Source organism: Lontra canadensis, unplaced genomic scaffold (genome assembly GCF_010015895.1).
Source record: "Lontra canadensis isolate GAN:19392208 unplaced genomic scaffold, GSC_riverotter_1.0 scaffold45, whole genome shotgun sequence".
Lineage (NCBI taxonomy): Eukaryota > Metazoa > Chordata > Mammalia > Carnivora > Mustelidae > Lontra > Lontra canadensis.
In genome coordinates, this window is record NW_022631039.1 from 14,176,325 (window position 1) to 14,192,491 (window position 16,167).

The window sequence follows — 16,167 nt, forward strand, 5'->3', positions numbered from 1 at the left end:
GCCCCCAGCCTGACTGCAGCCCGTACCACTGCACGGGCTCCGTGTACCCCACCATGGCCCCACCTGCCTCCCGCACAGCTGTGGCGGGCTCTTCCCGGGGTCTGCCTATTGGGCACCCACTGTCTTGTGCTGGATTCCTCACAGAGTCCTGCCAGCCACCCACCAGTCTTGGGCTCAGGCCTGCCTTATCACTGATGGTCCTGCAAAACTGTGTGCGGCCACTGCCTCCCAGGGTCTGAGTGCTGGGCCTGTGGCGGGGTGCACGCAGCCCCAGGACAGGCTATGACCTGGGTGGGACCAGCATGGGCAAGGCATGTGGTCACCAGCCCAGGGGTGTCCGAACTTGCTAGCTCTTTCTTCAGCCCCTTTTCAGCTGTAGTGAAACTGCACTGATGTGCATGAATGTTCCAGTGGTGGCTTCGGCTCACTGATATCCCAGAGCCTCTTTCCTGTCAGGTACTTGTGTTTGCAGAGCCCAGACTTCTGGAGTGTGTATCCCTCCACAGCAATGGCGGGATGGCAGTGCCATTGACAGGCAGAGTTGGAGGGAGGCTCTCGTGTGACGCAGCCTCCGGGCTGCACGGTGTGCTGGGGGGCCAGGTCTCCTCGGGGACTGGTCCTGAGCAGGCCTGCCACTTTGGGAATGAGAGTGGCCCCCGAATCGCCACCCCATCTTTGTTTTTGACTCCTTGGCACAAGGGGAAAGACTCAATAGGAACCGTGCACTCTGGCAATGAGATGTTTTAATTGATCTTAAAATAGGATTGCAATAAAAAAAACACTGAAGTGTGACTAACCAGTTGTATTTAAGGAGGGCCGAGCACAGTCAGCCGGGCAGGCCCATGAGGTCTGTCCACTCCTCGAGCCACAGCCCATGGCCAGCGCACCAGAGACTTCACCTGCCCAGCCTGCCTGGGAGCCTTTCCCAGGTGCAGCCCCGCCACGCAGGGACAACAGGAGGGTTGCTGCCCCGTTCGGTCAATTGATCACCATCCCAGAAGCTGTGGGTTCCACAGGGAAGGGCGGGAAGGGAGGTGCCTGCCCGCGGCACAGTGTCCTGGCCCAGGGTGACCAGCTTCTGCTTCCCCAGGTGCCCTGCCTGCCGGGAGGTCCCTGGGGGGGTTGTGGACGCTCCTGGAGCAGGAGAACGTCATGCCCCAGAATTGTGTAGCCTTGAGCCCCTGCCCCAGACCTGCTGGTGGGCTTGCTGGGGACCGCACCTCTGCTGAGGGTCCCAGGTGGGCTTTCCCACTGAGCCCCAGGCAGGGCGGAAGTGTATGTGGCCTCCCAGGACCCCCAACAGCTTAACACTCACCTCCCCTTGGAAGGAGGGAGGGGAGGGCACATAGTAGGTGCTCAGCGAGGGTCTAAAGAGCCAAGTGGCCACAGGGCCATGAGAAAGGAAGACCAAGGAGGTGGGCAGTGTGTCCTTGGCAGAGCCAGGCCCTCCCATGAGGCTCCAGGAGACCATTGGCTATAGACTACCCCTGCCCTGTGGGGTCCCAGGACTCCTGTGCTTCCCACCACCAGAACCCTGAAACATGGCGCCCAAGTGTGGAGCAGAGCCTGAGCACCTTGTCAGGATCACAGGGGGCTGGACGCCTGGAGGCAGATGGCCTTGGGAGGGGCTGGGTTCCTGCCAGGGCCATGGGCACTGCAGCCACAGGTAAGCCAGAGCACGGGTCGGAAGGGCCAAGTGTGACGCCTGGAATCTGTTGCCTCTTCCTCTCTTGCTTAATTACCGCCATGGCAGTTGCAGAGTTGAAATGCGGCTTAAAAAGCCTTTGTGAGTAATTAGTGTCAAAAACACAAGATCTACAAAGCCATAAACTCGCAGCTTGGTGATATTACCAAGTACTAATTAAAAAAGAAAAAAGAAAATCTCCTTTCATGATCAGATTTTCAGCCTTGCCAAAGATGAAAAATAAGGCAATTTGCAGATGATACCAACGCCAAAAGGGTGAGGGGTCGGCACAGGGACAGTGGCAGACATGTGAGGGCTGGGGACCTTGAGGGAGCACCTGCAGTCCCCAGCGGAGACGGAGAACCTCGACTCGGGGGCAGACACAGTCCTGAGAGAGGGGGTCTCCTCCCAGCGGAACACCGCACACAAGCAGCAGCCCCTTGTTCCATGGGGAGGGAGACCCAGATCACACCCTAATGGAATGTGCCCCGGGTTCAGGTTGCCCAGCTCCTCCAAACCTCCTGCGGCCTCTCTGCTCCGGACCCCCTCAGAGGAGGAGCGCCTCTGGCCAGGCTGGGACCTGGGGGCCAGGGCAGTGTAAGGTCTGTCCTGGGCCACCATATTTGCTTCTGTCAATCCAGATGGAAGCCAGGCCACGGTCAAAGCAGTTGGCCTGGAAGCTCGGGGGAAGACCGGACTCTGGTCATCAGGGTGGAGACGGCCTCAGCTGGCAGCCCCAGGAGGGCAGGGGCGGGCCAGGGCGCATGAGGACGGCGGGGCTGCACCAGAGCTACGTAGCACAGACAGCGGGTTCCTGTCCCCATGACTACCCGGGCTGCCACCTGCCAGCCAGGTGAGCGTCAGCGTGACTGTGGAGATGGAACTTTCTGGAAGTCCACAGTAGTCACAGGGATAGTTTTGGCCCAGAGCTAGCGAGATGTGCCTAGTGCACAGCACCGTGACTACACCGGGGGCCTCTGGGCCCCCGGCCACCAGTTGTGCTTGCGGGCGAGCTTGCAGGAGCAGCCCGGCCCAGCCGGTGGAGGCGAGAGGCTGCAGCTCGGACCAGCATTAATATCCACAGTCCAGACCATCCTGCAGACGCTCAGGCTCCCCCAGCCAGGTGACCAACCCCCCCTTGTCTGGCCTTGGTGTCCTCTGGACCGTCCTCTCCAAACCATCGGGCCCAGGACTCCTCTCTTTGTGCCCCAGCCAATGTGGGACCTGGAGTCAGTGTCCAGCAGTGCTGGCGGAGGGAGGCCGCTCAGGCCCAGCAGGGGAGAATTCCCCAGTCCCACGCAGGTCGCTCTGTTAATGGCACAAGACCAGGTATTTAGGCCCCTCCGCACCCCAGGGCCCTCAGCCGCTGGCTCACTGTGGATTTACGACGCTCCTGCTGCCAATGGACACACATGCTGTGCCACGCGGCGTGAGGACCCCGTAGTAGTTTCTCCCAAACATGTCACAGGCATGCAGAGGAGCCTGGAAGCCCCAGCAGAGGGCCAGACTCAGGGGCTGTGCACACGGTCATTCTGCTGGGACAGTGGATGGTGCCTCCCGGGACAGGACCATGCACACCTGGCATGCCTGGAGGGGCAGGCAGGTATCTGCGTGCCAGGACCACCCTCCTTCCACCACTCCCTTCACATCAGGTGGTGTCCCCCTCCAGCTTTGTTCTTCAGACTTGTTTGAAGTGTTCTCCATTCTTTGCATTTCTATATTCATTTTGGGCTCCTCTGATCCACGTGTACAATCCAAGTCTGATAGGGTTTTGGTCAGGGTTTAACTGAGCTCCTAATCCATTGTAACAACAGGCCGAGAACAGTTTCTCTCCGCACTATATAGCTTTGTTCTCTTTATCCCCGTTTGCTATTTTGATGCTATTGTAAAAGGTCTGTCACCAGTGTCAAAGCAGTTTGTTTTTGTGTATTGATCTTTTATTTTGCACGCTTGCTAACCTCATATATTAGTTCTAGTAGCTGTTAATACATTTGATTAGATTTTCTGCACAGACCATGATGTTGTCTTTGAGCAAAGACCGTTGCACTTCTGCCTGTCCAAACTGGATGCTTTTGTTCCTTTTTCTCACCTTATTTCCTTGGCTAGAAGCTCCAGAGTGATGCTGAGCAGAAGTGGGGAGCTGCGCACCCTTGCCTGCCTCCAGAGGGCCAGCGTTCGCGCTCAGGCCAGTGAGGACGGTGTGGGCTGCGGGTTACCCGCAGGTGCCGTCTGTCAGGCTGGGAAGTTCCCTCCAGACCCTGGTTTGCTGAGAATTATTGTGAAGAATGCTGGCGGACGTGGACCCTGCTTTCTCTGCATCTGTTCAGATAATCGTCTGGCTTTTCTTCTTCACTTTGTTAATACGGGAATTAGTATGATTGGTTTTCTGATGGAAAACCAGCCTTGCCTCTTGGATAGACCCCACTTGGGTCTACCCCACGTGCCGCCCTCTGTGCCAGTTACTGGGCACACGTTGCTCACTGTTGAGGATCTCTGCGTCTGTATCCCTGAGGATTACTGCTCTATAGTCTGGTTTTTTCCTTGGAAAGTCACTCTCTGATCTTGGTATCACAGTGATGCTGGGCGCACAGGGGCGCTGGAAAGTGTCCATCCTCATCCGTTTTCTTAGAGTTTATGTCGAATTGAAATTTCTTCCTGGCGTGTTTGGTGGGATTCTCCAGGGGTGCCACCCAGCCATGGAGAGTTCTTCGAGGGAAGGTTTTCCGTAGCAGGTGCAGGGCCGTCCGGGTTATCCACCTCCTTTGCGGTGAGCTTGGCCAGCTTGTGTCTCGCAGAGACTGGGTCCGTGTTAGCTGAGTCGTCAGACCTCCCAGCACTCGGTTGCTGGCCATGGTCCCTGTTGCCTTCTCGACACCTGTGGGACCACGTGCGTCCCCCCTCTGTTCCGCGACCCCGTCAGGTGTCTTCTCCATTTTGTCCCTAATGAGCGTGGCCAGACTGTGTCTGTCTACATGAGACATTTCGGGCTGTGTTTTTTTTTGCGTTGTTTTTCTGCATTCTATTTCATTGATTTCTGCTTTGATCTTTGTTTCCTGTCTTCTCATGTTGGGTCCAATTTGCCCTTTTCATTTCAGTTTCTTAAGGTGGAAGCCATGTCACTGATTCGAGCACTTTCTTCTTTTCTCATGTAGACAGTCAGTGCTAAAATTTTCCCCCAAGTGCTGCTTCAGTCATTCCACAAATTCTGATATTTTGTTCTTACCTTCATTCAGTTCAAATGACTTAGTGGTTTCCCTTTTGGTTTCTTCTTTAACCCAGAGGTTTCTTAGAAGTAGGTTACTCGGTTCCCAAATATTGTAAAAATTAATTCAGCAATTAGCTTTCTGTTACTAGTTTCTAAATTAATTTCATCGTGGTCGGAGAACATACTTTGCAACACGAATCCTTTTAAAGTCACTGAAATTTGTTTTAAGGTCTAGACTGTTGTCTCTCCAGGTAAATGTACTTGAAAATAATGTGTATTCTGCTGGAGGGCTCTCCTATAAATGTCAGTTATGTCGAGTTCTTTGATAATATTGTCAAGTCTCTTATCTTCCATCTATCAAAATCTTGCCGATTTTCTATCTTTTCCGCCAATTAAAGAGCGACAGGCATTGACACCTCTGACTGTAATTCTGGATTTGTCTGTTCTGTCTCGTATTTTTGTCCTCTCTCAGTCGATGTATAAATCAGTCCCGTCATTGTTTTGAAAAGGCCTTTCTCCCTTGTGATCCTCTTCGCTGTGAGGCCTACCCTGTCCGATGTCCACAGGCCAGTCTGGATTCTGGCTAATATGCAGGGGGCAGAACTCCTTCATCCTTTTCCTTTTAAGCTCCTCGTGTCCTCACACTTGCGATGTGTTTCTTCGGAGCCACGTGTGGCCAAGTCTTGCGTCTGTGTGCAGTGTGCAGTCCCTGCCTTCCCGCTGGGCTCGTCAGACCATGCACGCCGGCGCTGGCTCCTGCTCCGACCGGGCTCCGACTGCCAGCTCACCGCTCCTCTGGGTGAGGTGAACCACTTCGTACAGACTTGCGTGTCTCCTTTTTTGACCTTGTACCTACGATTCTTTGTGATTTTGTGGGTTGCAGCAGGATTTGTCATGTGCGTCTCAGCCTTCACGCATCGTGGGACGTGAGAACCCCATCGTGCCCACCCAGTCTGCGCACACTCCGCTGACCCGGCGCCCGCCTTCCTGCTGAGTCCGCTCCGCACAGACGCTGAGCCTCCCAGCACGGTGTTAGGTCTGTGGTGTGAGTGCTCAGCTGTCCTTTGGGGAGATTTAAGTGATAGCACATGTCATCATGTGTCATTCGTGGAAGGAACAGGGCCCTCTCCTGTCTGTACTGCGTGAGCCCGTGCTTCAAGCTTCGTCGTCCTGAGACAGTTCTCACGTTCTGAATGACACATGGGTGGAATTCTGGGTTCACGGGTTTCGGTTTTGCTGTTCTTTGTGGCATCCCCGGGCCACATCCTTGTGCCTCTGCGGGCCCAGGGCTGGCTCCCTCTGACTGTGCAAGGTGCTGACTGACCAGTTTTGAGCAATTGGATATGACACGCCTCCGTGTCATCCCCTTCACCTCCCTTTTGTGCTTGGGGTTCGTCGGGCTTCTCAGATCTGCCAGGTCGTAGTTGCCCTCACATTTCCGGTGTTTGGGGCCATTCTTTCTCAAGGCTACCTCTTGTGTCATCCTGTGTCAGCCATCTGTCACAAAAGAGCGTGGTGGCGGGTTGCTCCCAAAGGTCCACGCCGCAGCCACCTCGCATCTCTTGGGGGGGACCAGTCTCCTGAGCACGCTTGCAGGGGTGTGGGTGATGCCACCAGCCAGAGGCCCCCTTCGATCCCCGTGACAGGGCAGCTTGCCTCATCAGCTTGCTGTAATGGGAGCGAGTTAACGTCCACGCTGGCAGCCAAGACCTACGTGCCCTGTTACGCTGCAGGGCATCAGCTCAGAGAGGTAAGGTGAGGAGCCACGGCTCTCCTGGAGCCCCGGTCTCCGGCGGCGTCCCTATGTCCCTGCACCACCCTGTCACTCTTCAGACAATTCAGTTGCCCCGTGAGCCCCACACACAGGCACTCCACCTGACCCAGCCTGTCTGGACGGGAAATGGGCTTCCTCCAGGTTCTTGTTTGCTCACGTCATTGCACTTGAGGGCCGCTGGGGTCCAGCCCATCTGACGGATGAGGTCCAGCCGGCCCAAGCTCTCCCAGGATGCCGGGCCTTCAGACTCCTCCTGTGGCTCCTTGCACTCGGCCCCCGACCCCCACAGTTCTCCCCACCTTCTTCCCATGACGGTGTCTGTGTCCCAGGACTCCCTACACATTCCCACCGCGCCGATGGTCCTGTGTGTGCGCAGGACCGGGAAGGAGGCTTGGGCCAGGAGCAGAGAAGCGGGACAGTGCCTGGCCCTGGGCTCACGGGCTGAGATGGGCGAGGCTGCGGCAAGGACCCTGGGTCCTCGCGCCCGCCTGTGCCCTGCTGCCCCTCCCCCGCGAGGCTGCGGGAACAGCTGTGCAAACTGGAGCGCCGGAGGAAAGATGCGGCGCCGTATAAATAGGGGAATAATAATAACCACGGGCTGGAGACGGATCTGCAACTGTGGGGGCGCCTGGCCTCGCCCTCCCCGCAGATCACGCTTGGGAGAGGTCGCCCCTCGCTGGGACGGTAATTCCAGCACCGCCGGTATAATTAGCACATGCAGCATTGAGACGTTTTCTCGGCACAATTAAGCAGGGATAATTGGGTGAGCTATTTCCCCGCGTGCTGGACATTCTCTCTGCCAGCGCGTTCTCTGGAACTTGATGCCGGGACAGCCTCCTCAGCATTCTGTCCACCTCGTCCTGACCCACTTGCCACCGTGTCCCTCTGCCTGCTGGCTCACGCGGCGGCGTTTGCCCGGCCTGCCCATGTTGGTGGCCCCAAGAAGAACAGCCTCGCCCTGCTCTGAGGGACACCAGGGGGTCAGGAAGAGCCGGTGCCGGAGTGGGGGGTGTGCAGGGCATTCTGGGAGCGCCCGTGGGCGGCAGTGGCCAGAGTGGCCTCCACACCCAGCCTGGCCTCGAGGGTGGGGGCAGTTGCAGTGGACAGGGAGGGAGACCAAGCCCACAGGGTGGCTGGTGGCCTGGGGAGGGCCGGCAGGCTCGGGGTTGGGGGCTGGGACAGGTCTTCTAGGCAGCAGGAGAAGCTGCGTGCAGGCTGGGAAAACCGTCCTGGGGCCAGCATGGAGGAGGAGTCCCATCTCCCCACGCAGAGCACAGGTGGGCCAGGCGACACAGTGACTTCCACCATGCCCTGCGGCCGCATGGCCCAGGACACCTCGGGGCAGGGGTAGCTGGCCTTCGCATGCCTATAGGTGGGGTGCTTCTGGGGCTGGCAGCCAGGTGCCCCTTCAGAGCCAAGCTCACACTTGCCCTACAGACCAGCAGGTAGCCCCAGTCCCAGACACAGGGCATCCCCACAGCAGCTGGGTCTCACACGGGGCCGGGCCCCAGCCTGCCGGTGCAGCCCCCACACGTGCGCATGTGGCAAGGACAGTGTGTTCTCAGAACTTCTCAGCTTCCTTGGATATAATTTAGGTAGGACTTTTTCTGATTACAGTTACAGTGTGCAGTCACAGAAAAATCTGGGAAGTGCAGAAAACCATGAGGGGCCCTGTTTCATCTCTGCTCTCCGAGCTACCCGCGGTTACGTTTCATTGTTTACACGCTCTTTCTGTGGGTGTGAGTGTGAACAAGGGAGAGCGTGAACCACAACGGTGCAAGCTCGCGGGGCTTTCTCCAGCTCGGAAGGCCAAGGTGCTTTCCCGACGGATGAGGTGCAGCCGCTCTCCCCAGATCACCTGTGAGCACATGACAGATCTGGGGCCATGTCAGAGTCTCAGCTTGAGAAACCCAGACTGTCCTCTGAAGCGGGGAGCGCTTGGGTGTTCTTGCGGCCGGATCCATGCAGGATGTCTCCTCTAGCAGCTCTGGGAGCCGGTGTGCGCGTGCAGCCCAGGTGCACGGGCCGGGTGCTCGGTGGGGAGGAGGCTCGTCCTCGTGGTGCCGCTGCAGGGCTGCCCCTGTCCCCCATAGACTGGGCTCTAGCAGGTCTCCTCTGTGTGCGTCCCCGCGGGCCGGGAGCTCTCACACACCTGACCTCTCTGCTCAGCCATGGCCGGCGTACACGTGCGACCTGGGGTTTGCCAGAGCGCCCAGGGTTGCACAGCTTCCTGGTGTAAAGCCAAGGTTGAAGCTAGGTCTGACCCAGTGCGGGGCCCGGGTGTTGGGCGGCACCCAGAGGAGGCTGCCCCGGTGGAGGGGTCCGCGGACATAGTTCAGGTAGTGTCTTAGCGTGGAGGTGCTGTTCATCCCCGAAGGCCCGAAGTGCCCATGAGTGGTGGCAGGAAGGGGTGTGGGTGGGAGCACTGAGCACTGTCAGTGCTCACTGACCCCTGGGGACCATCCTGCCCTGTCCCTGTGTAGCCACCCCACCTGGGACCGAGCTGCACAGTGTGGCTCTGCCTGAACTGGCCTGACCTCCTGCCACGCGGCAGTCCCCAGGCTCTCGTGCCTGCCCCTCCCCTCCCTCCTACACGAAGGCCCAGGAGCAGCGCCGATGACCAGGCTGAGAGGGGACCGGCCACACTTCACGGCAAGCAGGGCCGCCTGGAGCTGTGTCCAATTAGACACAGCTGTGTAACCTGCCCACAAATCTGTACGAGAGTCTTCATGCCACTGAAGACAGCCACGGATCAGCCTGCCTTCCCCGGCCCCTGCAGCCACGACCATCCCACCCGGAGCCGGTGGGAGCCGGTGAGGGAGCCGAGGCTGCTGTCCATGCCTCCCCCGCTGCCTGTCCTGACCGCGGCCGCCTCGTGCTCGCATGTCCTGGGAACACAGTGGACCCAGTGTCCGAGAGCCTCAGACGTAAGGCTGGTTGTCCCCATGGCTGGTGCTGTGCAGGGGGCCCGGCCCAACCCCACGTGGCAGCCCCTCGCTGCGCCTGACATTGCCGGAAGGGCCCAGACCCAGGACTGGCAGCTCTGGGCCCCTCATGCAACCCGCAGTGCGTCCTCCCAGGTGGGCCTGTCCCCTCCTGCTCCTGGCTCTTTCAGGAGCAGACGGTGGCCATTTGCCTGGGGTCCGTCCGGTTTGTCCATCTCTGTTTTTTTGGTTGTGCTTTTGGGGTCAAGTCTGAGAATTCTTTGCCTGGTCTCAGATCTTGAAATGTTTCTTCTCTCTGTTTTAAGTTTTGTTGCTGTTGGGGTTTTGTGGGTTTTTTTTATGTTTTATGTTTAAGTCTGTGATAGATTTTGAGCTAAATTTTGCGTGAGGTGTGAGGTTTAAGTCAAAATTCTTGCTTGTCTAAGTAGGAACGTCCAGCCGCCCCAGAACCGTGTGTGGAAGAGGCGAGCCTCCTCCCTGCGTGGATGGCTCCTGCCCTCATGTTGGGGGTGGTGGGTGTTGCTGGTGCGGCTGTCTCCAGGAGCTCTGTGGCGTCCCCAGAACCAGGACCACGCCAGCCCCATGCGCTCGCTGCTGGTGCCACTCCGGCCTGCGGAGGGGTCTCATGGGGAGTGGCTGTGGGGTCTGGCAGGGGCTCTCCTGCGGCCCCTCCTGGCCTGTCATCCCAGCGGCTCACCCCGCCAGCCTGACGCAGAAACGAGGTGCCCGAGCTGGGTCTGGTCACCTGTTCCGCACGTTGCTGGATTCGACTGGCTGAAATCCAGTGAGGGTTTTTGCATGTGAGTTCATGGGAACCACATGTGTGGACCCTTCCTTCTCCGCTGTGTGTATGGGCGTTGCGTGAAAATGCTTCTGTGCAGGGCGCCTTCCCTCTGCTCTGTGGTCTGGAAGGGACGCATGAGGTGGTGTTAGCTCTCGTTTACATCTCTGATAAACTTCCCCGTGAGACCATCTGGGATGGGAGGCTCCTTTCTGAGGAGCTTCTTAGTGACAAACTCCGTCTCTCCGGTGGCGGTCGGTCGGGCTGCTCGGGTCTCGACTTCCTCTTGGCTGAGCTTTGCTGCCCTGTGGTTTTCAAGGGATTCCTCCGTTCCCGGCTGTCAGATTTACGGGCATAAACAGTTTTTCGTAGTGTTTTCTTCTTATTCTTGTAACAGCTCCAGGATCTCATTTCTGATTTTGGCAACTTCTGTCTTTTCTCTTCCTATCTCCATTCATTTTTTTGCTGTTTTTCAAGGGACCGGCATCTAGTTTCCGTGACTCGCTCTCCTGTTTTCAATTTTGTTTATTCCCCTTGATCTCGACTCTTCCCTTCTTCCTCTGGTCTCCCGAGGTAGAGCCTCAATGCCCGGTTGGGCGCCCCCTTCTCTAGCAGGGCACCCAGCGCTCCATGTCGCCCACGGCTCTGCCCTGTGCGCCCCGCAAGGCGTGATGGCACGCCTCATCCCATTGGGCCCACTGGTCACGGAAGTGGGCCACGTGACCTCTCGTGTCTCTCACACACTGAGCTGAGGTTCCTGAGTCACTGTGACATGTGCCGCCCTCTGTTTTCAGACCCCAGTGTGTTCCAGGTCGTCCTGCATTTCCCACCCCCCCCGGGAGGCGATGGGACGCTGTCATGACAAGGCACGATGCCACGGTCTCGCAGAAATGGTACTCGGGTCCCTGTGTCCTAAGGGAGTAGCATTTCTGCTCCCTGGTTTATAGTTTTGTTGCATTGTGCACGTCTTGTCTGTTCAGATCAGAATTTGGGGACCCACCCCTTGCCGTGGGTTCATCTCAGTTCGTCCTGATTCTTCACACACGGGGCTGTCGTCGGTGCCCTAAGCAAAAGGTGAGCTTGCATGCGGCAGGCGCCCTCAGGCTTGGGCCCTTCCTGCAGGGCTCACCACCCCTGCGGTTGGGGGGCTCGGGAGGGGACCATGGGGGGGAGCTCTTGTCTCTTCTTTTCGGGCGGACAATTCCCTTCTCAGGGCGTCTCATGAGAGGAGGGTTGCAAAGCGCCCGCCGGCTGGGATGCCACAGACTTGAGGGTGGCCAGACTGCGTTTAAAAAACCCGTTTCGAGCCCGGCGTCCCATGAGCACCGCACACGTCCCCTGTGCTGACCCGCAGCGGCGGACCCCTCCTGCCCGTGACGCCCCCGGCTCCCCCGCACTGGCCCTTCTCCACAGACACACGCCGTGGTGGACAGACCTGCTCCATGAGGAGGGAGGGAGGGAGGGAGGCCCTGCCCTGCCATCCGGAGGGAGGAGGAGGCCCCGAGGCGAGGCCCGGCTGAGGTCTGGGCTGCTGGAGCGCCTTTCGGCCAGCCGTGGGCAGCGCGGGCCTCGTTGTGGCACAGGGCCCCTCGCGCCACAGGGCGCCTGCCAGCCGCACCGCAGCCTGTCAATCCCGGACGCTGGGGGCAGAGGAGGCAGAGACACAGCCGTCAGCCCATAAATATTTCCAGCCGCAGCCAACACGTCTTACTGGGCAATTTGCTTTTTAAAAAATCGCTCTCTAATTTTAAGTGAACAGCCCCTAATTAGAGTGATTTACAAGGTACCTGGGGACCGGGTGGTATTTGCACACAGCGGAGCCTGGCAGAGATGGATCCGCACCACAAGTTCAGGGGCGCATTCTGGCAGCCACATGGCGCCGCACCGAGCGAGGACTCGGCCCTTCCGACCGTGGAGTGGGCAGGTGCGGCCAGTGGCGGCTGGTGGGTCGCAAACGCTTGGCTTTGCCTTGACTTGGGTTGAGGTGAGAACATGGCTTTGGTCACACCTCCTTCTAGGCCACCCAAGGCCCGGGGCCCCCAGGGCCCTGGGTACAGCCAGTGTCGCCATGTACCTGGCATTCTAGAGTGACCGTCGGCGCTTCCTGAATGCCAGACCTGTGGAATGATGCGTCCGGGACGGGCCTTGTGCTGGCTCGTTCAGCTGTGCTGCTCCTCAAGATGGGGCTTCGGGGCTGGAAGCCACGAGGGACGTTTGATGCAAACAAACGTTTGGTGCAAACGAAGCCCGGTCAATGTCCGCAGCCCCGGGGACCTGGGGAGGCACGCAGAGAATGACACTCTTCGGACTGAACTGGTGGAAGAGCACCTCCATCCTGGGGGCAGGGGTCCCGGGCAGGCCCGCGGTGCAGAGTGAAGGTCCCCAGTTTAGGAGCTGGTTGTCCCTCAGCCGCTGAGCCAGGAGAGCGTCGCGGCCTCCCTTGCCTCCCTCACCTCCCCCCTGCCCTGCGTTGGCTTCTCGCCCCCCCGCCCCGACAGCTGCAGAGAATCAGCCCCTGTGACATTTAGGGGAAGAAATCCAGATTTGAGCAGAAGGCAGAAATGAAAGGATTTTCTTGGTAAAAGGTCAGAGTGGTTTCTCTTACTTTTGTTTAAAAATGGTTTGTGTTGAACTCTGACAAGGCTAAATGTAGGAGTGGACAAGGGACCAGGGTTGGCCGCTCAGAGAGGGGTGAGCACTCTCAGGAGGGAGCAGAGGCTCGTCCGCACTGCAACCAGTGCGGGGAGCACTGGGGGCCGCTCTGGGCTCATGGGAGCACCGGCAGAGGGCAGGCTGAGCCCTCTTCGGCTCTGGGCTCTCGGAGGGAGCCCACCTCCCTCTCACAGGCCAGTCCAGGCCTAGGACCCGAGGTATCCACACCAGGGAGCAGGCGTGGCGGGGGTGGTTCCCAGGGGAGAAGGCTTTCCTCATGAGAGCTGTCCAGGAAGGAGGGATCCTCCGTCATCCAGAGTGGGGACTCTCCAGACAGGGGGCAGCGTGGTCCTCAGAGCAGGCAGTGGTCCCCAGCCCACCCCTGAGCTGCCCAGGTTCCACGTGCAGAGTGGGAAGGAAGTTGTTCTTTTGTTCCCCCCAGTGACCCTACTCAGCTCCTGACACCCCTTATGCCGCCCCGCTGTTGCCACTCACCTTGCTGAACGGGGTTCAAGGGACACAGGGTTCTGTCTGGCAAACAGTCGCACCTTCCCTGGCAGTGCTCCCAGCCCACCTGGCAGGCAGGAGCCCCCAGACGCCCCCCAGCCTGCTGCCACCAGGGGGCATTCCTGAGGGCTAGCACTGGCCCCAGGCATTCCTACTCCCCGGGCTCAGCTCCCTGCCAGGTGGGGCCCACAGCAGAGCGGGCAGGGTGCTGTCCGTGGTCAGGCAGCCTCCCCTGCTTCTGGGAGTCTCCCGGGCACTGGGAATCCCCTGCCTAAGTGCTCAGGCACCCTGAGGTCTCTGTCCACACTCCGGCCCAGAATCCCTGGCTGTCCTCTACCCTGTTCCCGGGAGCACCTGGCCTGGAGAGCTGGCCCTGTGGCCCAGACCCAGCTCTGCCCAGACCTGCCCCGTGACCTGGAGTGGGGGGGCCAGCTCTCGGGGCCTTGGTCTCCCCAATTGCACATGAGGGGACAGCCAGCTCGTTTTGGGGAGCCCTGCCCTGGGACCCACACAGTGCTTGGAGCTGAGGCATTTGGAGGCTGGTCTCAGTCACCGTGGGATAGACTTGTCTTCTTCCACACCCTCCCCAGGCCCTGAAGCTGGAACCACACACACACACACACACACACCTGTGTTCTCCGGGACTGCCCGGCCCCCCACCCCCCCCACAGCCACTTCCTGAAGGCCAGCAGGACTCTAGACTGCTGCTCCCTCACTACGCAGATGGGGAAACTGAGCCCAGAGGGGTATTGTCAGCAAGGCCACCTGAGCGGGGTTACTATCCCAGCAGTGCTGCCTGTGGGAACCCCCTCTTCTGTGGCCAGTATGGTGTGATGGGGAAGAGATGGGATGTGAACTCTAGAGGCAGCCCCGCGCCCCACCTAGATGGCCAATGCCTGCCCTGGGCATGAGGTTCCGGCACGGCCTACATCCCCTGGGCTGTTCATCTGAGGAACAGGAGGGGGTGTCGCCCCCCCAGAGCGCCTCGCAGCCTTCCAGCACCACTGGGGAACGTGCAGGCAGCTGTCCTCATGCGCCGGGGTCTGAGGACGGGGAGGGCTGGACGGGCCAACCGGGAGGAGCGGTCTTCTAGATCCCGCAAACATGGGTGAGACCACTGCCCACTGGGAAGGGGGAGACACCCAGCCTCACTGGGCATGGGGGCAGCGCTGCACCTGTCTGACCCCCGCCTACAGCAACCCTCCAGGGGCATCATGGGACAGGATCTCCACTGCTCCCTGTCCTGGCATGGGGGGGCCCTAGAGGCAGGGAAGGGGCAGCCCCAGGCCGCCACCATGCTGACCACTGTCCTCCCTGTGTCCCGCCTCCCCTCGCAGGCCACAGGACCGTCGGGCGCCAAGATGCAGCTGCTGGAGACGGCGTTCTCGAGCTCTGTGCAGGAGCTCATCGAGCTGCACCTGCTGCGGCAAGACAGCATCCCGGCCTTCCTCAGTGCCCTCACCCTCGACCTCTTCAGCCGCCAGACTGTGGCCTAGCCTGCGTCCAACCCCCGGCGGCAGCCGGCCACTCGGCTCCACGGGGGAGGCAGGCAGCCACTCCCCCCAACGCCCCCAGTCCAGCTCCAGGCTACACGCTGGCTCTCCTCCCAGGAGCCCTGTGGGCGTCCCCTGGAGCCGGGAGGGGCCGAGCTGCCAGCGGGACAGAGGGCTCCACCCTCCCCCTCCCCCAGTACGTGCGCTGTGGCGGGTCCAGGTGAGGCCTGGGGGCCGTGTGGTCTCCCCTCCCCAGTGTGGGCTGCCGGCCGACGTCCCTGCTCCTCATGAAATAAATTTTGCTCTTTGGCCACCCCGCCTGTCTCGCTGTGTGTGTCTGAGTGGACAGACTCGCTCTGCCAACCCTCTGTTTGGCCCCAAGGCAGACACTGGACACCAGGGGACAGTGGGTCGCGGCCCAGGTGCCACCACTGCCTGCACAGGAAATGGAGCAGGTGCTCAGGTGGGGCAGAGTGGCCACAGCGCCTCCCGGACTCCAGACTCCGGCCACCTGCCTGCCATGTGGACTGGTCTGCGGCCTCAGATCCTGGCCAGGAAAGCAGCTCCAAGCACCCACCCATGGAAGCCCGGTTGGGACTCGCCGGGCCTGTCATGGGGGAGGGGGTCTTCTGAAACCCCAGGCCCCCATAAGAGAGGCCAGCCCTTCCATGGTCCCATCCTCGGTCTAGTGCTCTTGGGACAAGCAGTGTGAACACCTGGGCACCCAGGGCTGAGTTTGCTGCAGGCCAGTCTTGGGCCCAGCGACAGGGGCTGCCTGCTTGGGAAGGGGACGACGCTGCAGGTGTGGGAGGGACTACGGCCTCTGTGCTCATAGCTCCGGGCGTGAGAGGGGGCCTGCAGACCGGGGGCCTGGAGGCCTGGGGGGCCTGGGGTAGGGTCCGCCCCCTCCCCCGGCACAGGAGGCTGGGGGGACAGAAGACGGATTGCCTGGTGTGGGAGGCCAGAGCCCCACCTCATTGACATGCACAGCTCGGCACGCCAGGCCTGTCAGCAGTCATGGGGAAAATGAGTCCTGACGTCAGCCGCTCTGGTGTCTGCGTCAGTGGCGCCAGCCCGTGGCCGGGCAGCCTCACCATGGGCACACAATCATGTTGTGCACTGAGCC

The 16,167-nt window shown here is 59.9% G+C and overlaps 1 protein-coding gene across 4 annotated transcripts in view; it reads left to right on the forward strand.

Annotated features, from left to right (window-relative positions):
* Positions 1 to 15,096, forward strand: part of LOC116876547 (mitotic spindle assembly checkpoint protein MAD1-like) — a 190,673-nt gene extending 175,577 nt beyond the window's left edge. For all 4 annotated transcript variants that reach the window (XM_032872806.1, XM_032872807.1, XM_032872805.1 and 1 more), the window contains exon 8: positions 14,886 to 15,096. In XM_032872806.1, the coding sequence (XP_032728697.1) occupies positions 14,886 to 15,044 (159 nt within the window). In that variant the 3' untranslated portion in view covers positions 15,045 to 15,096. The remainder of the gene's footprint in view (positions 1 to 14,885) is intronic.
* The last annotated feature ends 1,071 nt before the right edge of the window (positions 15,097 to 16,167 follow it).